The following is a 25,712-nucleotide window of genomic DNA, read 5'->3' on the forward strand; positions in this document are numbered from 1 at the left end:
AAAAACTCATCGAGCAGAGCCGGGGTGGGGGGAGCCGACCCCGAGGAGGAGGCGTTTGTCGAGGCTTTACCCATTTTCAAAAAGATTAAATTGAACCCGATCCGGCTAGTTCAAAATCCCTACATATCCATGCCCAACCCATACGGTGGGCACTTCCATCAAGTCCATAAAGCCTCTATGATCGAGTCCATATTAGACTAGTCACGATGCACGATCAAATGTGGGAGTCACACGACGATCCCACTCGATTTACCCGATAAGATCGATTAACCATATAGATCAAATTATGACAAGTATTTTCCGTGTTTCTAACGTTAGTCGTGCTGTTTCTTTTGTTGGAATAATTTTGGCCAACCTCGTGAGTTCCCTACACGAAGAGAAATTCTTGAAGGCTGACGCTTCAATCATTTGCCTAAGTTCAAACCCGAGGTTGCCGAAAAAGCCACCCGTGAATTGTTAATTTGCCGAATTGGATCGATTCATCTTGCATCAAAGTCCCAATTTTCGTCAAAATGCTTCGAACCTCTCCAAGATCTGAGCTTCTATGATATTATTTTGGACCGGGACCGGCGACCACCTCCACCCGACAATGACGACCCCGTCAAAGCCGTCGGCAGCGGCGGCCGATCTATCTCTTCTTGCGTATGTTCTTTTGGACGAAGGTTACCAAGCTCTCAAAATTTGCTCTAAACTAAAAATAAGAACGAAATTAGAGACAAAATGTAGATCAACGTGGTTCGGATAAGACTAGCTAAGATTTTTGGACCAATTAACAAAAGACTAGCTAGGATTCCATTTCCAAAAGAACTGAATTTGAAAGTTCATTTATGGTGTTTTAGATCTCTCAAACCCTTACCTCGGAGACGGAGACGGAATTGCTCGAACCGGACGTTCCTGAACATAATTTTGCTGTCCCATATGTACTGTATTCGCAAAGAAATCATCTCGAGCGTGTCCCACGTCGACCAAGTGAGAGGCGATACGGATTATTCCAACGGAAAAAATCACATATAATTCACGTCTCGGGCATGCAAGGCTCTACATTCACATTGTCGCCTCTATCCACTCGTCTCATGAATTTAATTTCGCTTCTCGGAAAAAAAGTTCCTTTGAGCTTCAATCAGAATTTATGTATCAAGAATGGAGCTAATATGGAGCGCATCCCACGTTTTGGTATGCATAATTAATATGGCATTTGACTGTGCTCAACTAAAGTGAAATTTCATTCCATTACTTGCAAGAAAGTCAACTTGACCCTCAGTTTAAATTTCTGAAAAAAAGGGAGAAAATATAGAAACAGAGATTCAACATCAAAACTCCTCTCCTCTTTGACAGAAGAGAAGGTCATTTGACCCTTCAATAAATAAGGGGAAAAATAAAACATTTAACTCATCCCACGATTTTTTTTCGTTTTTGTTTTTGTTTTGGAAAACCATCAATCATGATGGCAAGGATCGAATCAAACGAGCCAGTCCACGTCACTGCACCCTTCTATCAGTACTGCCGCGAAAGGACATGATGGTTTTATGAACATATTTGACTGTAAAACCTGTCCCAAGTGCCACGAGAAGGTGTCGCATTTTTTTCAAGTTAAACATTTGACCGACTGGGGGTGCGTTTGGAACCGCATTTACGAGCAGTTTCGGAATTCCAATGGTGTGGTTAAGCTAAAATTTCGGTGTTTGCTAAGAATTTCAAAAGTTTCGATGCAAAGTTTTCCTTTGAAGAAAATGCTCATGACTCAAGACAAGCCTCCTTTGCTTTGGCTTTGAGGCTTTTATGGAAAGTAATTTCGAGGCCAGTGGTTTTTTTTCTTTTTTTAACTTTACCCTTACTACTTTTACCCTCACAAGCAAAGTATAGATCTCCATCTCCACTCAAGCGAGAACTTGGCTAGAGAATTTTCACCAAGTCTAGCCGGCATCGCGCGGCCCAAGCGGCGGCTCGCATAGCGATGGCACCTTGCCTGGGGCTGGGCGGCCTTGACGAGTAAGCTTCACCACCAAGACATGGGAAACGAGGACGTCGTCGTGAGGGCTTTTGGCAAAGCTGAGCCGTTGGTGGTTGGACAACCCCGGTGTTCCATTGCTTGGGGTCACACGACCCTGGTGGCGGCGTTGCTTGGTTTCTTGAGGTTGACGTTGATGCAAGGGCCATAAGTGAGCTAAACCTCGCCTACGAAGCGTTGCGTGAGTTCTCAATGCCGGCATCAGCGTCAGATCCATAAGTGAGCTGGATCTCGCCGTGACGCATTGCCTTGTCGTGCAATCCCAGCATTGCGCCACCTTGGGTCACAAGGCTTGCCTGGGCCGCCGACCTCGACAGCACGTTGCTTGGGGTCATCGTGACGTCAACACCATTGCCACTATTGTCTCGCTCGCCTGAGCCTGCAAATTCCTCTATTCCCCTTTGTGTTATTTTTATTTTTTGACTTATTTTTAAAAAAAACTGCAATAATTATTTTACAATGCTAAAGGATATTTGTTTTTCAAAAAAAAAATCGAGTCAATGTCCTTTGTTTAAATGCAAAGTCTTAAAGTCAAAGGGTTGCCAAACACGCCACAAGTACGACTGGATTTAATTTTATATCCTTTTCTAACGGTGCTAGAATTCTGTCCTTAGAATAAGATCTTGGTGCTTTCTTTTTCTTTTTCCTTTTTTTGGGTTGCTAATTAGAATAAAATTTTGTTAATTGACCTTGCTTAAACACTTCAACTACACGACCAGTTAGCTATACAACAATATTCATTTTCAGACCAATAAAAAACATAATATTAATTCGAGCAGCTTAAAACCTTTCGGTCTTAACAGGAAACGAATACAGACGAATTATCCAGAAAAAAAGAGATACAAAATTTCCATCATAATAACAATATTACTTCTTCCATAATAAATAGGCCTAATTCCAAAAAAAAGCACTAACTTTAGATTGAGGGACAATTCTGGCCCGAAATTTTTTTTTTTCCCATAAAAAAGTACCAACTTTAGGTCGAGAAACAATTCTGGCCCGAACTTTTTTTTGTCCCATAAAAAAGCACCAACTTTAGGTTGAGGGACAATTCTAGCCCGAACTTTTTTTTGTCTAGTAAAAAAGTACCAATTTTAGGTCGAGTGACAATTCTGGCACCAATTTTTTTTTGTCTTATTAAAAATCACAAACTTTCATCATGATCCCAAATCTGACCCTCCATTGACTATCACCATTGTTTGAGAAAGAAGGTTATGGTGGTGAGCCTAGCGAATCTCGTCTATGGCGTCTGTCAACAGGCAGTGGTCAGCTTTAGATTATGTTTGGCCAGAGAGATTCAATATTGAGATATTTTTGACTTGTCAGTGAAGTGAAAAAGACGAACAGTTTCACCGTTATTCTTCAAATTGTGGCTTAGAAAATAAGACAATGAATATTGCTTTAAATCCAATCAGCAAGCCATGTGGATTTATTGCTAATGTAGAATAGTCAAGTTAGATAATCAATGGTTCTAAGTCAATGGGGCCAGATTTGAGATTTAAGTGAAAGTTTGTGCTTTTTTACGAGATAAAAAAAAGTTTGGACCAGAATTGTCCCTCGACCTAAAATTGGTGTTTTTTTACGGGACAAAAAAAAATTCGGGCCAAAATTATTTCTTGACCTAAAATTGGTGTTTTTTTACCGGACAAAAAAAAGTTCGGGCCAAAATTGTTCCTAGACCCGAAGTTGGTGCTTTTTTTTGGAATTAACCCTAATAAATACTAGAATATAAAAGTAAAATGCTTCAATCGCTAGATAAAATTACCAGACACGCCCTCGTTGCCTTTTTCAAAAGTTTGATTGACTCAACTTTATGCATTGCTCAAATTAATATATTTATATATATTTCCATTTTAAGTAGCAATGGCCACTTGCATGAGAACCTACCAATTTAAAGCAGTTTAGCCAAAAACGGCAAGAAATCAACTCGGACATTCGTAATGATTATTGGCCTGGAAAGGTAAAAATTTGCAGCTTTTTGAATTATATCTCTCAACTACCCCCAATATTTCAAGCTTCATGCCCCTCATAATTCACAAAAAATAAGGATGAAAATGACATCTAACCATGAAATTTCATTACCAACACTCTTCATTATATAGTTTTTTTTTATACATATTCCTTTGTGAAATTCTTAGGTGTGTTCTGGACCGACCCACGATTTTCGTTGCACAAGTTCGAATTCAAGAGTGTCTTTAATTTTTGGCAACAGTAATTATGTATATTGACCAAAAGTTTAAACGGAACAATCAGAATTTCTCTTATTGAGCCGTGCTATCGATCTAAGTATAAATTGCTTTTTCCTATTTTTTGCTCGTTATTTTAGTTTTTTTTTAACAATAACACCAACATGCCCTTGTAAGCGCCCCAAAAAAAAGGGCAATAACCAGAAGTTTTTTTTATTGAAACACCACCAATCCATTGTATATCATGCATGCCGTTGTTAGTGATTGCATAATATATTTACAAATGTGAAGTCTCGTGCTAGCGAGGGAATGTATATCAACTAGTACACTAGTATATAATGTTCGATTGATTAGATAATACAAGCTCGTTTGATGATTCTTAGTCCAGAGAATAACGAACTATAACGACCCGACCCGATCCATCTGGGCCAAGGTCTTAAAGGAGTACTCCAAATAACTGCACAAAGTGATGACCATTTGGGAGTGAATGTTGACTTATTAATCACTCAACAAGCTTCTCCCAATCAATGCGAGACTCAAGATATCAACAACCTTGTTTTCGAAAGAAAAATGCAAAACCAGAAAAGAAAAAAAAAACGAAGAAGGATTTTCCTCCGGTATTTCAAGGCATTATGTTATTAGAAATGCACTCTTAATTCGGAATGCATGAAATAGGGTGATCTCCAAACACACATATTTTCTCTATCCACGGTGATCTCCAAGATTGACTATTCTATTTCTATTTATCAAATCATTATTTGTAGTGTTTAGATATTTCTAAGTCCCTTATTTACCTTCTCAACCATATAATTGCACATTTCAATGTTCGGTTTGGCCCCACGTATGCGTGAAATGTAGTGAGACAGCAGTGTCAATGCATACCGTTCATATATATCAAACTATGCTTTCATAACAATTTCAACTTTTAGATCAGTCTATAGCGGTACTATAATATGCACTTGCACTTCTATCTAATGTCTCACGCAAGGAAGTTTTTGTAGGGCTTTCATATCTTGCATATTATCCCTGCAATTAAGGATTATCGGGTCGTAAACCCTTGCTCGGGAGAAATTCATTTATCGTTACAAGAGTCACACTCATATTTCTATCAGTCAACAATCTACTGATTAAATTGATCATGCACCTTCTTCGTATCGTCGAATGCAAATTGCTGTCAACCTTTTGCTATATGTGCCAAGTGATCTTCAATGGCATGCGATAGCACATGAAGAAAGAGTGGAGGCTACAAAGTAAACGGTTTACTGAAGAGAATTGCAGGGTGCGTGGTTTCTGTCTCATTGCAAAGGGGAAGTTGCAGCCCCTTCTTTCTTTTCTGCTTTTTTAACTTTTCCTTCTGCTTCTCTTTCCTGCTGACAGAGCTTCTGTGCTTTTCTATATCTACTCATGCTGATCTATGATGCTCTGCTTGCCTAGAAAGCTAGGCAAAGAAATTATCAGTACACCTTCTTTTAACCAAATACAATATGAATACACCACATTGTCCCTCACCCTCCCTAATGGTCCAGCAGTCCCAAAACCCCACCAAGGAAAAGCCAAACGACCACAGTAGAGGCCAGCTCTATAGTACATATACCTTCTTCATCCACAGCGATCTCCAAGACTAACTGTTTCCATTCAAACACTTTATCTAGAGAGAGAGAGAGAGAGAGAGAGAGAGAGAGAGGGCAATGGGGAGAGGGAGAGTGGAGCTGAAGAGGATAGAGAACAAGATCAACAGGCAAGTGACCTTCTCAAAGAGGAGGAATGGGCTCCTGAAGAAGGCCTATGAGCTCTCTGTGCTGTGTGATGTTGAGGTCGCACTCATCATCTTCTCCAGCCGTGGCAAGCTCTATGAGTTCGGCAGCTCTGGCCCTTCTGGGTACAATCTCTCTATCTCTCTCTCTCTCTCTTAATTGCAGTTGATCTAGTTTTCCTCATTTGTTTTCTTTTTCTCGGATTCTTTTTTCTTTCGTGGGTTTCATCAAAAGTAACTCTTGACGATGTTTCCTTTTTTTTCGCGGAAAATTATTGTGAAAAAGCTTAAATCCAAGAAACCAAACTCTGGTTCCTCGTCCACTCTGTGTAAAAATGTTAGCTTTTAGCAACAAGTGGGTGGTGTTTCATCAGTTCTCATTTTTCAACTCGTCTTTTGTAATGCCATTTTCGTCCCTTGAGCTTCAGTGAACTGCTCTCTCTCTCTCTCTTCTATGAGAAAGAGTTTTCTTTCGTCTCTTGTTTCTGGTTTTTCCTCAGTTCCCAGTCCATGTGGTTCTGGTGTTTGTCAGGATCTTTTTGCTTTGGGGGCTTTTCCTGTTTTCCTATTATCCTTTTTCTTCATGTGGGTTGTGTTGGATCTCTCAAGGAACCGCCAGTTCTCAGCTCTATTATGACATGTTGCCAATGCAAGATCGACACGTTTCCATGTCCTCTCTCTCTCTCTCTCTCTCTCTACTTTTGCTTTATAGCTTTCTTTCCTGTTCTTTCATGGAAATGAAATCACAACAGTGGTAGTGGCGTTGTACGAGTCTCCTCTGGATCAATCACCTGCACCCAATATTCCTCTTTGTGCTATCCACCTGAGACAAATAGCTTGCGCCCTCTCTTGGACCTCTGTGCAAGTTGGAGGATCTAGGGTTCTTCAGTCTCTCTCTCTCTCTCTCTCTCTCTCTCTCCAGAGAAAGCTAGTTGCACAGTGCCAAAAGAGTGTGCGGGGTTTTTGTCTTCGTGTCTTTTAGTCGTTTGATCCTCTGGGTATGCACTTTCTTCTTCAAGATAGTTTTAGGTACTGCTTCAGGTGTGAGGGTGGTGAAGATCAATCACATTCATGTCTTCCATGGAATCTCTCTCTCTCTCTCTCTCTCGTGAAGGTGTCCAAGTTGGGTCTTGACTACCTATGTCTTTGAGTTCATGTAACAACTTTCTTTATGTAGAGCTTGCGCCCTCTCTTGGACCTCTGTGCATGTCGGAGGATCTAGGGTTCTTCAGTGCTCTCTCTCTCTCACCAGAGAAAGCTCATTGCACAGTGCCAAAAGAGTGTGTGAGGTTTTTGTGTTTGGTCGTTTGATCCTCTGGCTACGCACTTTCTTCTACGAGATGATTTAAAGTACTGAAGGTTGGTGTAGATCAATCTCGTTCATGTCTTCCATGGAATATCTCTCTCTCTCTCTCTCTCTCTCTCTCTCTCTCTCTCTCTGGTGTGAAGGTATGAACATTGGATCTGGACATCCTATGAATTCGGTCATGAAATAACTTCTTTCTGTACAATCTGTCTTCTCTTTTCATATATCTTTTCTTCATACCCAGAAAAAAGATCATGTCTTTGTATCAGACTAATCAACTAACATTTTCTTTTGAGAAAAAAAAAAAAGAACAAAGAGGAAGACAGATTTTTATCTTTAGGTAACATTGCTTAGCCTTCTCTCTCTCTCTCTCTCTCTCTCTCTCTCTCTCTCTCTCTCTCTCTCTCTCTCTCTCTCTATGTGGGTAAAAATTCCCTATTATCCTTTCTATTTCCTTTGTCACAAAATTGCAGCATATTAGTAACAAATGGAAACAATCCCACAAAAATGTAGCCCAAAATATTTTTTCTCCTCCTCAATTAGAGAAGTACTTGAACTTATAACGGTGAATAACTCTCTTTAATCCTACAAGAAACAAAAGTCAGATCTGACATGTATAAAGAGACAGCGCAATGCAGCAAGTGTTTCCTTGGATTAATCATATGCCATCAGTTACAACCTAAAGCTTGCAATTTGTGGAGAAAGTCTGTTTCAGTTGCAGCACAAGGAGGGGCTACTTTTCATCAGTTCATCTTGACATAGTTTTACATAAGTACTTGTTATTGACTGCGGTTTATCAGCTCTTTTTCTTTTTTTGTGGTTCTTGTTGTTTGAATCATTTTTGTCATATTGACCCATAAAAATTATTTGTGTAATACAAACCTAGGTCAAAAGGGCATTTCTCTAGCTTCATGGTGTTATAGCTCTTCCTTGCCATCCCCAGTCCACAATTTAGAATCGGGTTTGGAAATACCTAAATTTCCCGATAGATTTAAAAGGGAGCATGGGAAAATCCGACTGATGGTCACTGTAAAAAAACATATTACACATTTTAAGTGATTTGTCAAGAAGATTGGTGTGATTGTAGGACTTTGTTCTACAGCTCTAGAGTTAGAACAGATCTTTGCCATACTAGAAACCACTACCACCAGAAGTAAATTAATGGCATGTTTTCCATTTATATGCAAGATTTGCAAGTCAGTATAGGTAAAACCTAAGGGGCCAAATGTGATTAACCTATTTGCGTCAGGATGCTCACAAGTAATGGTTATCGGTTCTTTTACAGGTTCATGAGTATTGTTAGCTGATTGTCTAAAAAGGATTGGTTAATAACTTTGCATAGAAACACATTTTGCTGATTGTGGATGAGTAGAAAGTGAAACCCATTTGCTTAAATAGTTACTTGCTCAACTGACTTAAACGTGAAGGATATATTTACAACTTCAAGCTGTGATATTTCTCATACTAGAATCACCTACGGGGCAGATTTTCTTGGCCACTAGCCCAACTTATTGGCCCATTTCCTGAACCCGTGTTTCGTAAATTTTAATTTCATTGTGCAGAAAGTATTTGAAAGTTGAGAGTCGAGATGACTAAACATTTCTATGTCTCTTCCCTGCAGCATAAATAAGACGCTTGAACGATACCAACGTAACAACTTCAGTCCTCAAGACAACGTGGTTGAACGTGAAACACAAGTTTGTATTCATTATACCAGATACTAGATTTGCTGCTCAATAAACTCTTTTTTTTTCCATTGATCAGCAAATGTTTCTTTTGGTTGAAGCCTGGAACTTCATATGATTTGATGCTGTTTTTGTTAATAGTGATATGCCGAGATTCATATGTGACGTGTTAAAAAAGCTGTGTGATAATTCATTATTTTCAGGCTATAATAAGTGTGAAGCATTAGTTTCTCGAAGAGATTTAGTACATTTATATATTGGGTTTTCGTTATAATGAAGCGGAAGAGATGTCTGTCTTCACTTCACTTGGTGCTTTTCTCTGATAGCAGAACTGGTTTCAAGAGGTATCAAAGTTGAAGGCAAAATATGAATCTCTTCAACAAACTCAGAGGTTTTTCTCTTTTCTTATTTTTGCCAAAATATCATCTCATAGGTTCAAGTATTACATTTCTCCAAGGAAATGTATTAATCGGTCTATTAAGTTGTAATATGCTAACACCATAATATGTCCTAACACGTAGTACTGATTTAAGGCATTTGCTCGGAGAAGACCTCGGACCGCTGAATGTGAAAGAGTTGCAAAATATTGAGAGGCAGCTTGAACAAGCTCTTGCACAAGCTAGGCGAAGGAAGGTATTTCACCCAACCCATGTGCCCCTCGCGAATGTTGGGCCAGCATGATGAAGTTTTTCTCCAACTTTTTTTACTGAACATAATTTCTATTGAACTTTATTAGTGTTCACCTGAATTTATTTTTGGACCAATCACAGACGGTTATACGCATAGCTCTGAGTACTGATTATCAAGAAACTGGAAATAATTTTGTTGAAATAGCCAAATGATCTTTGATTGTCATGTCATGTTTATTAAAATTTCAATCTGCGTTCACTCTCATGGTTTAGTAGTATGATTTTGGTAAATTGATCTGATATTCTTAAAATGAATCATCTTTTGGTGGACGTAGATGCGACTAATCATGCATATTGATAAGGGTGTAATGGCTAATAGATCCATGCAACTAAATATTGAACAAGGTGAAAGGGAGATCCATCATCTATGCATGCGAAGCTTTTATATATAGTTCACAGTATGGTTCTCTCCTATTGATCTTTATCATCATTTCAATTCTGACATAAAAAATGGTGTGCTCTACGAGCAGTTGTCAGTTAAAAACGAAAAATCCTATTCATGTCATTGATCCTAGATAAGCTAATTTTCCAGTGTCTGCCTTTTTCCAAACATAAACTAAGTAAGATCCTGAATTTACACTCTCTTTATCTCTATTTTTGTTTCCCAAATTGTAGACACAACTTATGTTGGAACAAATGGATGACCTCCGCAGAAAGGTAGGTAGTGTATTCAGTAAGTTCTGAAATCGAACTCTACAAATTACGCATTTCTCTTTGGATCAGTGTCATCCCAATTTAGAAAGTAAATCAAATCATTATGTTCTTTTGTACATTGCCTGAAAGATTGACTTCAAGAGTTGAAAAACAACTTCTGATAGCTAACATCCCGACTGAATATTAATTTACGGTTCTACTATGCGTGATGTTTCGTGAGCACACAATGAGTCTGCTTATGGTACAATTGAGAGGATCCATATCCTCCCTGTCTAAGCTAACCCCATTGTATCTAAATACGATGTCTGTGGCCTTCGGCAACATAATGGCAGGAGCGGCAGCTTGGAGATCTTAACAAGAAACTCAAGTTCCAGGTATCAAAAATTGGTATTTCATACATTATACCTCATACTCATGACAAGATCAATGTCCTCAAGGTGCATTAGTTAGAAATTTTCAACGCTATCACTTGATGCTTGATTCATGTTTTCTCAGCTGGAGGCAGAAGGACTAAATCTCAAGGCCATTCAAGGGCTCTGGACCTCCAATTCTGATGCAGCTGGAACTAGCAGCTTCCATGTCCACCATTCTCAACCCAACCCCTTGGAGTGCGAACCTGAGCCGATCTTGCAAATTGGGTACTTTCTCTTTGCTCATTTTCCTTTTTGTTAGGAGTGACTCTTTACTATGTTAGATCAAGTGAGTTCCACAAAAAGCTCATTGTGTTGACAATGTGTTGATAGGATCTGGCTTAGTGGTGCGACAAATAGAACTGCATGCTATATCTTCAGTTGTGCAGATGAAACTCGTACTAAATAACGTTTTAAAAGAACAATGCGACGGATTTAGCTGGGAATATATATTAGGATTAACAACTGAAGGTAATTACGAGACAACATTGCCATTCGGATGTGGCGTGCATGAAAGTATTGGAAGATTTCAAGCACGCCATGAGGCGAGAGTGAACACGAGCATGTCTACATAAAATTGACAATATTCAACCCTTTTTGTTTTTTGTTTGAACAGACTGTACTGACTTGTATAAGATCATCTAATTATTCTAGCATGAAGGAAGTTGAGGTTAAAATGAAAACCCTTATGCTGCTGTGCATTCTTTTAAGGGTTATAAAATAATTACTTTTTTTTCTCTTTTGCCTCCTTTTCATCATCATCATCATCATGATCATCATCTTCTTTATATTCTTTCTTCCTCTTCTTCTCTTTCTTCTTTTTCTTCTTTGTATCTTTTGTTTATTTATCTATCTGAGTGGTGCATTAACAGGCACCAGTATGTTCAAGCAGAAGGTTCATCTGTTACAAAGAGCGTTGCTGGTGAAACCAACTTCATTCACGGATGGGTCCTCTAAACGACACATGGAACAGAAAAAGTCAGCATCTTCTATGAATATAATTGTCTACTTGATTTCTTATCCTAAATATACTTTTTAAGCATAGTCTTGTTTCAAAGTGAGTTGTCCTAAACGTCCATCAAATTCACCATGTTTGTGGCGCAAGTAGAGCGCATGCCATGTAAATATATATATCTCTATGTTGTGATGCATTCCAGAAAAGACAGGAGTTTCGATTACAGGAACGAGTAAATGTGCTTCAAAAAAATCCCGGGGTCATGTATCCTCACCATTAACACAGCTCATTAGCCATACTTTCATCAACATATATAGCAATCGCAACTTATTTTCAACAACGGCATCTAAATTTCGGTGTGCTAGATAAACACGAGCAGCAGTGATGCTGTGTGCTTCTCTTTTAGATGTTATTCACTGTTTCATTCAAATTCACAACGGAATGATTCAATTCAATTATTGTTGTGAAGATATGGAATTGGACTCGTGCAAAAGCAGGCTATACCTTTCTTTGGTGGGAAATTCAAACTTCCCTGTTGAATGAAAAGGGATTGCCTGGTTCCGAAGTATGTAAAAATTTCAAACTTTCCCCGTGTCCATTGTTCTCGCTTGGAAATTAATCACAAATTGACCAGCGCCGCACGTGCGACTCGATCCAGAAACTCAACTTTGGCAGGGAAAATTTGAATAACCTTATTCCAGTAAGCAGTAGATTACAATGTCTCTTCTCTCATTTTCTTTAAAACCAAAAGCAGAATAAACCGACATCTGAACAAGAGCAGGGTACGAGGCTGTGGAGTTACATTTAGGCAATTGCAGAAGCCAAGATGTTTTGCCTCTCTATGCTTCAGTTCTACTTTTCAAACACACTATTGACCAAAATAAGGCGTGTCCAAATAAGAAGTTCGACTATGTTAGAGTTGGTGTACTGTTTACAGTCTTGATGATCTTTGAAGTTTGTATTTTTTTTAAAGAAGGATGGTGCTTTTTATAAGAAATTCATCAACATTTTGACCTTTATTTTTCACATTACAGACAAAGAGGAGGGGAGGATAATTTCAAAGCTGTTCTTGGGCGGCATTTGATAGAGCATGACTGTACAACTGATAATACTTTCTTAAATTCCATTTATTAGACAACTTCAAATCTTTTTTTTTTCAAACAATAAAGAAAAGAAACTCTTCTTTTCTCTTGGATCGATCCGGGAGCTCGGCCCTGGAACTAGGGGTGAGCATCGGTCCAGGGTTGACCCTGGATCGACCCTAGACCAGCCCAACCCTGTCGGTCCTGGTCCGGTTCCTAGGGAGACTGGGTCGGTCCTAGGTCTTGGGATCCCTGGACGAGCACTGTGCGGGTTGGTCCTCGGTCCAGGTAATTTAGGGTCGGTCCAACCCGGACTATATATATTATATATAATATATCTAAAATATATAATATATATTATATATTTAATATATTATTTATAATTTTTTTTATGTAGAGAACCCAAGTGAAACTGTGAAATGGCTTGAAAAACTGACCAAAAAAGAAAAGGCGGGAAATAGCTCTTACGCGTCCAAAACGGCGTTACTCACGGCATCATCCTCCGGTACTTGACAACTTCTTCTCTTTAGTCTTCCTTGAACAGTCTCTCTTCAATCTTTTTTCACGCCTCTAACGCGTCCAAAACAGCGTTACTCACGGTGTCCTCAGTCCTCCTCTGGTACTGACAACTTCTTCTCTTTAGTCTTCCTTGTACCGTCTCTCTTTAGTCTTCAGACTCTTCACTTTGCCAAAATCGAAGAAAAAAACTTCCCACTTGCCCCGTTCGGCGCTCGCCTCTGGCCGCTCACCGCGCTCGCCTCACTCGCCGCTCGTCGCTCGCCTCTCTTCGCCCTGCTTTTCGAACACATGTATGTTCTTGATTTATGTTGGATTATTATTTTTCCACTTTTACTTCACGTATCTAGAGTTGGGTTTGTGGGCCTACTCTGGTGCACTCTTCTCACCTTAACTAGAATGAAGAGCTAATCAACGGACAATGCGAAGCTTTTTTTGAGCTAGAACATGCCTACTTTGACCCCCAGTGAGTTTCTTGGTTCAAAATTTTCTCATTTCTTTCAAAATCTCACTCTTTTCCCGGCTCGCGACCAAACCTCCAACACTTCTCAGGTTTTTACCTGTGCTCACCAAGAGGGTACCCTTGGGGGGGGGGGGATTTTGGGTGCCTTCCCAAATTCCGTTTGGGACGCGCGATCTATGGTTGGAAATATCGTCAGTGTACTTCCACTCTCTAGTTGAAGGTTTTGGCTATTTTTCGCTGGAAATTTGTAAAAAATTCATTTTCTCTCAAAGGGTGAGTCTGGAGTTTATGAGTTGAAGCTGGTTTTTTTTGAGTTGATTGTTGGGGTCATCGAGAACTCTCTCAAGTGCATCTTGTCTCCAAAGTTGTATGCTTCAAAAGAGTGTGTTTTATTGTGCTTGTCTACTGAATTAATCTAGATTTTGGTCGGTTCTTTCCCACACACCAAGGCTGCCAACTGAGCTGCTTCACCAGTTTTCTGACTTTGTCTGATTTTCAAACTTGTATAGTTGCTAAATTGGCTGATTTAGTTGAGATTTCCGTTCCCCTTCACCAACTTATCCATGGCCAAATTTTGTCTGTTTGTACATCTAATGGTTTCCTTCCACCTTAGCCAGAGATTAGGCTGATTGGGCAGCTGAATAGGATATGGTGGGGCAACGAAGTTGCTAAGCAGCTTCGAATTGTGGCCAACCTCATGACGTTCTTTATAACAGGACAGAAATTCTACAAAAGAGATACCCCCAAATTTGACGATAGGCGAATGCGATTGGCTCTAAATTGACATGACTTAACTATTTTATGATGCATTTGTCATCTCGATTAGAATTGCATAGGATGCACTTGTGAATTTTTACCATTTTGTCATCGCGATCAGAAGTTGAAGTGAATTAACAAGATGTGAAGTTGTGTATTCATGGTTTATATTAAGTGTTTTGAATTTCTTATGGTTTAATTGTATTTCACTAGTAAGTTTCAGCTGCACTTTGCTTTTCAGTTTGTGTCAAATGTTAGAAGTTTTTGAAGAGTAGTATTACAGTTACTACGATGATTTGCTAGTCAAGTGGTGTGAAGCTCATTTTTTGGTTGATTGGACTCTCCTTGATCGAATGCAGGAAAACGTTTTTGCATATGGTGTTATGAGTATTATTGACAGATGATTATAGGGACTTCCCATTAGGGGTGAGCATCAGTCCAGGGTCAACCCTGGACCGACCCTGGACCGGCCCAACCCTGCCGGTCCTGGTCCGGTTCCCAGGGGGACTGAGTCGGTCCTTGGTCCTGGGATCCCTAGACCAGCACTGTACGGGTTGGTCCTCGGTCCAAATAGTTTAGGGTCGGTCCAACCCGGACCAACCCGAACTATATATATTATATATAATATATCTGAAATATATTATATATATTATATATTTAATTTATTATTTATAATTTTTTTATGTAGAGAACCCAATTGAAATTGTGAAATGCTATGAAAAACTGACCAAAAAAGAAAAGGTGGGAAACAGCTCTCAGCCTCTCACATGTCCAAAACGGTGTTACACTGTTACTCACAGCGTCATCCTCGACAACTTCTCTCTTTAGTCTTTCCTGTACAGTCTCAGAGTCTCTCTTTAGTTTTTTTTCACGCCTCTCACGCGTCCAAAACCCTCGGTCCTCCTCTGGTAGTGGTACTGACAACATCTTCTGATCTTCTCTTTTAGTCTTCCTTGTAAAGTCTCTTTAGTCTTCAGAGTTTAGACTCTCCATTTTGCCAAAATTGAAGAAAATAACTTCACACTCACCCCGTTCGGTGCTCGCGCCGCTCGACGCTCGCCGCTCGCGCCGCTCGAGCAGGTGAGTCTTGACTCAAAGGGTGAGTCTGGAGTTTATGGGTTGAAGCGCTCGCCGCTCGTCGCTCGAGCGGGTGAGTCTTAACTCAAAGGGTGAGTCTGGAGTTTATGGGTTGAAGCGCTCGCCGCTCGCCGCGCTTGCCGCTCGCCGCTTGTCGCTCGAGTGGGTGAGTCTTGACTCAAAGGGTGAGTCTGGAGTTTATGGGTTGAAGCTGGCTATTTTTGAGTTGATTGTTGGGGTCATTGATTGTTGTTAAATATGTAATGGTATTTATAATTTGGTTGCACAACGCCGCATTGTCGATGATATGTAATTTGAAATAGTAGGTTTTCCTTTTCAAGGAGTACAAAAAATAAAACAAAAAAATTACCAGTTGGTCCCGGGTTGACCCTGGAACCAGACCGAACCCCTTGGGTCGGTCCAGTCCTTAGTCCCAGGCTCAATAGGGTCGGTCCTCGGTCTCAAAAATTGAGGACCAACACTGTGCGGGTTGGTCCTAGGGTTAGGGGGTGGACCGGCCCAACCCGGACCATGCTCACCCCTACTTCCCATCTTGTCTCATATTTCTATGAGCGGTCTTAATCGTTTTTATGGTTTCTTGCCTTTAGCATGTGTGAAATTTCTATTGTTGCCTTATCTTAAATTTGTTAAATATGTACTAGTATTTATAGTTGTGTTGTACAACGCCGCATTGTCGATGGATATGTAATTTGAAATAGTAGGTTTGCCTTTTCAAGGAGTACAAAAAATGAAACAAAAAAATTATTGATTGGTCCCGGGTTGGCCCTGGAACCGGACCGAACCCATTGGGTCGGTCCGGTCTTCGGTCCTAGGCTCAATTGGGTCGGTCCTCGGTCCCAAAAATTGAGGACCAACACTGTGCGGGTTGGTCCTAGGGTTAGGGGGTGGACCGGCCCAACCCGGACCATGCTCACCCCTACCCGGAACCCCACTGCCGCAGCTGCATCTACAGCAATTAAATCGACACAACACTTTACGTCGTCCGGTCTCAAGGTATATGTATAAGTGCGGCGCCAACACAAGAAGGGTCGAGCAAGCCCAAGAAATGCAAAGCTAGGGCCTTTCGCACTGTGGAAATGGGTTTACTGGCCCAAATTGATGTGTCCGTGGCAAGGGAACGTTTTGAGTTGAAGATGGCATTGACAGCTCCCGTAGCCCCTGAAGGACCTGCCGTCGCAAGAAAGGAGCTCTTACTAAAGACGAGAGGACGGCACACGAACGGTGGCTGTATAAAGGTCATCTAGGTTGCCCTTCGGCATCTAGGACTCGGTCAAAATCAACCAGTAAAAGCCAGAATTTGCTGTTACTAGCCCAGGCTTCTCACTTGGTTTCTTTGTGCTTTTTTTCCCCTTTTTGGTTATCGAATAGAAACACGTGTTTCCCGGCAACCCTGCTTTCGTAATACAGATTACATGGTCCTCGGGCCATGCGTCACCCATGACTCCGGCATGCATTAACGGCAGAGTCATTATACTTACTGGTGAGCATGGTCCGGGTGAGCAGTTCCATCCCGGAATCGGAACCGCCCACTAAGGACCGGTTCCGCAAAATTAGAACCGAGAACCGCCCGTTGGTTCCATGAATCCACCCGGAAACTGGACAGCCGGTCTGGTCCGGTTCCCGGATGGGTCCGGTTCGTTTCCCAGCATTTATGTCCCTCTGTCTCTTCCCCTGCAATTCAAGGTTTACAGTCTATTTCCCCTCCTTAGAGCAGTTATCTTCCCTCTGTATTTTCAGCAAATCCAGCAAGGTTTTGACCCTTGTTTTGTCACCTCAAATGACCTCTCAAATGGTCAAAATACCAGCTGCAATTTCTGCCCATTTTTGGCTCAAGATTGTTGCCAATCCCCGTCCATTTCCCTGTTTATGTAGCTCCTGCAATAGTCCAGTTTTTTTTACTGAGTTCTTTGCCATTTACAACTCTCACGGCAGGAAACTCTCTTGATTCAGTCAAACTATGGATGCTGAGATCTCTATGCAGAATTTCCAGGTGAGGACTCTCCTTGTTGGAACTATAATTTTGTGCAACTTCCAGTTGGAGCCACCGAGGAGGGGCGCCGGCCAGATTAGGAATTTAGAAATTTCACTTTTTAAAAAATTAAAAATTTAAATACATATTACCGGTCCGGTCCAGGTGGGCGGTTCCACCCCTAGAACAGGGAACCGGACTGGTTCCGAGCCAGTCCGGTCCGGTTCCAGGCGGTTTCTAGTTCCTTTGCACACCCCTAATTATACTTTATTGTTGGTGATTTCCAATCGAGGGTTCCCAACTCCAAGACAAAAGAAAACTAGGCTTAAGGTAATCTCGAGATAAACATTTGTATGTTGATTCGATACAGAGTCTATTCATGAAATCCCTTCCCTACTAAGGGGGCACTGTGAAAAAAAATGAAAGCACCCCAATTCTCTCTCCCTCTCTCTCAGATCAAAACCCACTGGAGCAGCAAACAATACGCACTTTACCTAACATGAAGCAAGAAAACCAATAATCAAACAATCTCATCCGGTGTCCGGTCGCTGTCTTCTAACGAATCATCATGCCGTAAACAATGAGAGAAGAGCGCTATTAGGAGTGGGTTTCTTCTTAAGCAGGACATGAAGTCGTCTTTGCTCACCCTTCCATCACCATCCCCGTCAAACAATTCGAACAATTCGTGAATCTGCAAGAACATAGCAGCACAGTCGTCATGTATAGGAAACAAAAGAGCTGGCAAAAAAACAACGCATATTCATCAACAAATCCGTTTCGAAACACTTATTTGCTGATTCGCATTTCTAAATAACCCGAAACAAACATCAGAGTGCGAGTTTGTTACCTCTTCCTTGCTCATATCCATCATGGTTGCTCTAAGGCTATCTCCCAACTATTTTAGAAGCAACGAGAAACCGAAGATTAGCAGAGAAGGTTTTATTTGAAAACAAGAAGACTACTGAAATTACATAAGGGCTGAAAAAGAAAGGCTCACTTGTTCCTCTGAGATGTAACCTCTGCCTCCTACATCACATTCCCTAAGTGCCAGTTGGCAGGCTTCTCTAAATAACGGTTGCTTCATTACGTGAGCCGACCCGAATAAAAACTGCAAACGCAGAAACAAATCATTATGTTCAAATTTCAACAAGAACAGCACCGAAAGCCAAGTCCCTAGACAAATTTATAAACCTAGTTTAACCTAGCATCTACTGATCACTTCCCTCAGTTTTAGAGGAAGATGTGCTTGCTATCAAAACTCAAAGGGAAGATTACCTGCTTGAATGTGATTGTTCCGTAGTTATCCACTTCAAGGAACCTAAATATCTGTCATCCAAAATATTCTTACTTAATATGAAGACAATGGAAGAACAATAATCAACCTACAAGATAAATCTGAGTTTTGTTTCGCATTGCTAATCTTTTTCCCAATTTTAGTCTAAAAGTAGAGAAACTGACCCAAACCAGCACTAGAAAACTTTGCTCAAGCACAAATATAGAATAAATTCATCTAACTTGTACATAAAAGGTGAAATGAGCAATGAGCAGAGAGGCAAGCACCAAGCTCTTAACACTGGAGCATCCTGTCTGGCTATGAAGAAAGGCTCAACCAAGGGATTACTAACCTCTTCAGAAAGAGTAGAAGCTCTCAGTCTCAGACCCCTCAAAAAGCCATCCATTGACACACGCCCACTGAAAGATAACACTATACGGTCAGGTCACAGAAACCTTACAATAATATGACAAGCCAAGAGAATACACTCATCTCAACATCTTAGCCATGTTTTCTGTTTCATTTTGTCACATTATTGACCAGAATTGCAGTCACTAAATAGTAGTGGTCTTATGCTTAAAGATAATAAAGCAATAGTGCACTCTACAAAGGCGGTACCAAGGGAATTAACTATGAGACACCAAGGGGGTGCCAAACCATCTACAAAAAGAGCTCATTTCCAAGACAAGGAATCCACAGCTATTGAAGGGGAGAAGACTTGACAACAGAAGGATAAACATTTTGATGCCAAAAGGCGAATATCACAGCAAGTAGGGAGGAGTCTGTCACATGATGTTACAAAAGCAACCTCACATGGACAATAAACAATCGTGCATCATTTCTACTAATAACCAAACTAGAAGAAAAGTTAACATTTCTACCAGAAAGAGAACCCACAGCTTGAATACGTAGAATATACCAGTTGCTAAAACCTTGAAAGAGACAAGGCGCTAGGGAATTAAATATTTTCAGGAAATGAGCAAGAGTACCTTGAGTCTGGATTCATAGACAGAAACTTATCCAGAAAGTCAACGGCTTCCCCGCTGCTCAAATGGAAGAACTGAAACAAGAGGAAAAAAGGTTTTGTAAGTTAAATAATCCATCAAGACCAATAGTGTTCAAAAAAGAAACAACAATAAATTCATCTGGATAAACGTCTCATACAATATCCGTCATGTCTACAGAGAAACAACAAAAATTACAGTCTAGCTTCAAATAAAAAGCACGATCTTTCTTGTGGGTCTTAATCTGGATTAACATCTCAGACAATACCCGTCATCCCTTCGGAATAATAAAGAAAAAGCCAAATGACAAAATAAACCCAACCATTTTTAGGGTTTTCAATTTTATCATGACCTTTTAATCCTATCAGAAAAATACCCATAATTTCAAATTCGTTTCAAATCTATCCTAGTCTTTTAACGCCATTTGTGAGAGAAAATGTTTTGTTAGATATCTTCCCAAATTTCGATTGTCTTTTTTTTCTTTTTTGTATGTAGGATCCCCTTTTTTTTTCAATGTGGCAGCAAGACTGCTAAGAAAAACATTCTCTATCATTTATTGCCTAACTATGCTAAAAGAAGGATATTAATTTGAATCTGAAGAAAGAAGATTTATCTGATTATTCAAGGGAGAATATTTAAGAGAGAATAATTTAACCAATGCAAAATTCAAGGGACAATATTTATCTGGCTTCATATCAACCATTTTTCAATAATTAAAATAACTCATAAATTTTTTGTATGAAGAAAAAAAAAAGTTAGGTTCTTCAAAAATATGGTCTTAGTTGAATTTTATAAATATTTAAGACTAAAGAGGGAAAAATGATTATTACAAGACAATTCTTGGAGGTAGTCTAGCATAGTGATAGAATTGATATGATTTCAAAAGGTGAGGATTTATCTTGATAAAAGCAGAGAGATGGGGATAAAATTGAAAAAATGAGAAATGATGAGTATTTTTTTTGGCTATTTGGCCTAAAGAAGACTTAAGATTTCTTCTCTGCCTCTCCAACAGCACCTTTTCATGGTTATTATACACAATAGAAGAAGCTCATATGATGCAAAATTACAAAAACTGGCTAAAGGATCAGCAGATGACTGCATCTCCAGGTCTAATACAGAACGAAGCATTGGCAGCCGCATAATATTGCTAAGAGCCAAATTGTTTATAATAACTTTGAAATAAATAAATTCTGCTTTACCATTCAAAATTGAGGGAGTTGATAACAATAAAACCACAATCCAAAATTTTCCCCACTTTAGCATTATACAAGAATCATTTCATCAAGAGCAAACGCAGATGCTAGTGCTGTAGCTCCTGTTTACTCCATATGTAGATATAATTACAATCCATACAGGTAGCACAGAATCAAAACAACTTGGTGAGTTGTCAAATTGCAAGCATAGGATGACTTATTTATAAGAAATAGAACAGAGACAGAATATCATCACATTCACGAACTTACAGATTCCATCTGCGCCATTTCAACCAGATAACTCGAAGGCTTCACCTGCAACATGTGAAACGAACATCTGAAAAATAAACGTGGGGATGACTTGCTTTGAACACTTTAATCTCACCTCTTACACACACAACTAAGATGCCATTGATATAACATATCAAAGATAACATTCTTTAATTCTTTCTGCAGCCTATCATGATCAATACTGCATATGTTTAAAGTGAACACACCACACAAAGAATCCATTAGTTTCTTCCTATCGCATGATTATAGAAGACAAATGTAATCAAATTTATGCACCACAAGAGATCACTTAGACTAAGCAAAGTTTTTGAAGCTTCTACCCTTGTTGTAAAGTTTCTATTGCCAATAAATCAGACTATAGAACACCAACCTGCTTTGTCTCAGAAGCTTTCATAAGAAGCATCACATCCCCATAAGAATGGGATGTTTGGGTGACGTTTAATGCCGTCGCAATAGCATCACTAGCCTGCAAATATCAGAGAGACAAATTTAAATTATTAAGACACGAAAAACACACAAGAAAAAAATATGCCACCCTAGTCTAAAATTCTCAGATTCCCAAAAATTGCTCCATTTGCTGTATATCACTAATTGGGGAGCTACTTCCTGAGATCTCTTATTCATCAACATAAGTAAAAGGAAAATGATAAGCATGTCTATTCTCACTCTCTTTGCAAAACAGGCAGCAGTTTCTTTCCGATCCTCAAGCGGATAAATGACAGGAAGGTATTCCACCTGATAAAATCCAAGAGACATCAATGATCTGAACAATAAGTTACAAGGTCTACCACTCCAGCTGGCAAGTATCAACAGTAAATAAACCTACACAATTACCAGTGTCGATAAGACTTAATTTTCCAAGATGAAATTACGCAAATGTCCGCTAATTCAAGTTTCTTGACATGTGGTAACAATATTTACTGAAGAAAGCAGCAGAAAATATTGAAATAAATCGGAAACACCTCTCAGTGTTTGAGAAGTTTAAGAAGCTGAAATAGCTATGAAAACATGAAGCCCACACCTAAGAACTGAATGAACCACCGTCTGCCTTGGCATCACCTAAGCAGTCATTTCTTTCTCAAACATTGAAACACAGATAAAGTGATAAAAATGTCAGAACAAAGTTCAAAATCCTACCCTTTTTCCTCCCCTGACCACAAAAGAACAGGTAAATTTCACAGCTCATCACTAAACTTTGGTGAAATTTGCAACCCCGCACTGACTTTGATTTAAATCACCCAATACACTAAACTTTCAATTCTTTTAATCAATGCACTTTGGCCAGAATACGGCCTATATTATTGTGCTGCAAATTTAGCAATGACATGATATCTTCAAAAACCATGTGTCCAGCAGGTCAGAGGTTTGCTGGAAAAAAGACTGGTTCCGAACAAAGTGCATAATTGCCAAAAAGAAACAATAGGTTAGCACATTGAATGACTGAAATCAAATTTCAGTGAACTAATTGCAAATTCCACTCAACTTCAGTGGCCACAGATGGAACTTATCATGGATACGAGAGAGAGAGAGAGAGATTACCTCCATGAAATTGTGAAACTGAGTGAACATCCTGAACATGAGCTTTGCCAAGGAGACATTTCCCCTGTGCACAATCAAGAAAAATTAAAATCAAGAGCCAACCAGAGTTAATTTGAATGATAAATATCGCAAACAGCACCAGGGACACAATTACAAAAGGAAAAGGAGCCTTACCAAGATTGATCAAAGTGTACATGAGGATATCGGACAATTACTGGTTGAATCGGGTAAGAAGGGATGAATGCACCGAGTTGAAATGAAATAATGACCCTTCCATTAGTAGTTGTTCCCTCAGGAAAGAGCATCAGCCGAGGAAATCTATCGCAGGAAGCCTTTCTCTGTATTTAGAATTAGATCCCTAAACCACATTTCTGTATCAAATAGCTTGAATATTGACTAAAGGATTGCAAATTTAGTTCGTAAAGCAACTAAAAGACCAAAGGCTTCTATTTGCTATAACATTATAACACACAAAATCCTAAAATTTTGCACTACGAACTATGATGCAATGACTGCACGAATATAATAAACATAGTCTCCTTCGAATTTGCAATGTCTGAAGCAAACAAATAGATCTAAGGGATCAACAACACTCTTTCTGTAACACAGATATTAGCTGTTCGAGGCAGGCTAACCACTGAGAGGCCTATAGAATCGTCAGAACAATAAAATGTGAGGAAACATAGGCAGTTAAGTACCCAAACTTACATGGCTATCAAGAAAACGTTTGAACAACAAAGAATACGAGATTATGAAATAAATGGCCATAATTCTATTTTTTACACATCCAGTTTTTCAAAACGAATTTTATCATCCCAAAGAAATCAAAGAAAAAAGGGGTTTCCAATATGATCATGCAGATTGACAATGAGCACTAAACACAGCGTGCCCTCCTTGTTGAGGGAGCATGCAAAACAATTGTTGTTTCTTGATATTAAATGATTTACAACATAAAGTTTTAAAAAATATGCATAGGAAATGGAAAATCAAAGCAGTAGACTATCTCAGCACTGCTTGATAATCCTTCTTTACAAAGAATCAGTAGAATGTTCAAAAGATTGTCACCTCAAACCAAGTTTCTTAGAGGATAGAAGCTTTTTACCTTTATTTCATTAACCGCATTCTTCCTCGATGAAGGAATGAACCTATTAACATATATTACCTGAGAACATAGAGAAATTACATCGACTGTTAAGTAAGAAAACAATGATGGTCGACCAACTACAACTTCCACACATTCCACACATTAAATAAGTGAAATGCTCAAAATCACAATGTAATGCTCCAAGATTACCTGCATAGCTCTGATAATAGTTCCGACAAAGGGTATAGAATCATGGGACTCGGCAGCAACCATGGTAGGGAACAACTCATAAAAATAAAAGATGGGTTCGATATATGACACATGGTTTGACACGACTATAGGAGCAGTCTCCCTTGGAGCAGGTTTTCCTTTTCTTCTTATCCACTGGTAGCTGCAAAAGGTGAGACCCAAACAATCACCCATCAAAGATATTCAGACAACTGGAGTTCTTCGAACTCCAAGTGATCACAAACTGTTACCACCTACAATTAGGAGTTCGAAATTTTCTCTAAGTCCAGAAGATTTTGACTAAGTCCGCCACTTAATATTGTTTCAAACTAAACCGATCATTCATTTCCTCTCACAGGCCACAAGGGACTAAATGTACAATCTACCATATTCTAGCCGGAAAAACCAATCAGCTTAAAGATTCAAACTTTTTCATCCCTACCATAAAAGAACTCTTTTTCTTGAAGTTACACCTAAAACGAAATTCCAGAAAGCTAGAGAAATTAAAACAAAAAAAAAAAGCAAATTCAAACTCACCCAAATGAGAACAAAATACAACGGGCACAAATCCGGGTCACCCACATGAGCCGACACCTCCATCTGGGCATCGGATTCTCCTTATCCTGCCAACCCAGAAGAGCCAGTTTGGTCCCAACGAACCCCACCGACAAGCAAGCCCCGAAAATCACAAGCCTCACCAAAGCGATCGGCAAGCACAGCACAATCTTCACCACCTCGTAGACCCCATCGACCTTCTCGGTGCGGTTCAGGAACGGGTCAACCGTGCTCGCCCGGGGCACGGAGAAGCTCCTGGAGCCCAAGAACTCGAACGGGTTGGGCCTCTCCAAGTGGGTGTTGTTGTTGCTGTGGGAGTGATTATCACCGTTGTTGTTGCTGTGGTGGTGGTGGTGGTGGTTCTGGGTCCTGGGTTTGTGTGTCCGAGGGTCTTTCTTGGGAGAGGAGCGACCATTCCGGTCGTGCGTTGGCAGGCCGTTGTCGTGGTCCTCACGGATGGTGAGGATGGAGTGTGGAGGATCGGACGGCCGTCGCCGAGGAGAGAGGAGAGGGGAGGCGAGATCTTGGTTCGCCATCAAAGAGTTCATAGAGAGACGGGGAGAGATTTACACTGAGAAGCACAAGAGAGAGAAAATGTGGGAAAGTGCAGAAATTTCGAACGAAAGGAAAGGTGAGAGAGAGAGAGAGAGAGAGAGAGAGAGAGAGAGAGGGTGAGGGTGAGGGGCGACCCTGAAGAGAGAGAAAATCTGGGAAAGTGAAGGATGAAAGGTCGAGATCGAGAGAGAGAGAGAGAGAGATTTTATGTTTTTCTTGTTTTTTGGTCGGAGAGAGAAAAACATAATGGCATTGACACCCGGGATGCGTGCAGAGCGTGTGGAGATATCATGAACGCGAATATAAACTACGTATTCTTTTGGATCTGCTTCTGCTAATCTTTTGCTGTCATGCGAACTTGGAAAACTCGGAATTTTCCCGAGAAAATTTTCTTATAGGGGCCGAGAAAGTTTAGTCTTTTTTTTTTTTTTTCGGCATTCCGAGAAAGTTTAGTTGGCCA

The 25,712-nt window shown here is 39.9% G+C and overlaps 2 protein-coding genes across 8 annotated transcripts; one reads left to right on the forward strand and one right to left on the reverse strand.

The window, feature by feature from the left end:
- Positions 1-5,640: 5,640 nt before the first annotated feature.
- Positions 5,641-11,869, forward strand: LOC115691785 (agamous-like MADS-box protein MADS3). Of its 6 annotated transcripts, none has more exons than XM_056318094.1 (8): positions 5,660-6,073; positions 8,875-8,950; positions 9,265-9,329; positions 9,460-9,571; positions 10,243-10,284; positions 10,614-10,655; positions 10,777-10,919; positions 11,564-11,869. In XM_056318094.1, exons 1-8 carry the CDS (start codon positions 5,883-5,885, stop codon positions 11,646-11,648), a joined length of 756 nt encoding a protein of 251 aa, XP_056174069.1. In that variant the 5' UTR covers positions 5,660-5,882; the 3' UTR covers positions 11,649-11,869. The 6 variants fall into 6 exon arrangements, with proteins under 6 accessions (XP_056174071.1, XP_056174072.1, XP_056174069.1 ...); XM_056318095.1 differs by having other exon boundaries at positions 5,668-6,073; positions 9,268-9,329; XM_030618517.2 differs by having other exon boundaries at positions 5,679-6,073; positions 9,472-9,571.
- Positions 11,870-17,855: 5,986 nt separating this feature from the next.
- LOC115691801 (lysophospholipid acyltransferase LPEAT2) lies at positions 17,856-25,712 on the reverse strand. Of its 2 annotated transcripts, XM_056318091.1 has the most exons (15): positions 24,841-25,712; positions 24,680-24,765; positions 24,125-24,305; positions 23,933-23,992; positions 23,005-23,168; positions 22,831-22,894; positions 21,958-22,026; positions 21,662-21,757; positions 21,271-21,315; positions 19,793-19,863; positions 19,156-19,222; positions 18,806-18,856; positions 18,528-18,638; positions 18,378-18,425; positions 17,856-18,221 (listed from the first exon to the last, which is right to left on the reverse strand). In XM_056318091.1, the coding sequence occupies exons 1-15, from the start codon at positions 25,243-25,245 to the stop codon at positions 18,051-18,053; spliced, it is 1,689 nt and encodes a 562-aa protein (XP_056174066.1). In that variant the 5' UTR covers positions 25,246-25,712; the 3' UTR covers positions 17,856-18,050. The 2 variants fall into 2 exon arrangements, with proteins under 2 accessions (XP_056174066.1, XP_030474399.1); XM_030618539.2 differs by having other exon boundaries at positions 24,680-25,707.

This window comes from Syzygium oleosum, unplaced genomic scaffold, assembly GCF_021117445.2.
Source record: "Syzygium oleosum isolate NSW1041296 unplaced genomic scaffold, Sole_v2.1 Sole_v2.14, whole genome shotgun sequence".
Lineage (NCBI taxonomy): Eukaryota > Viridiplantae > Streptophyta > Magnoliopsida > Myrtales > Myrtaceae > Syzygium > Syzygium oleosum.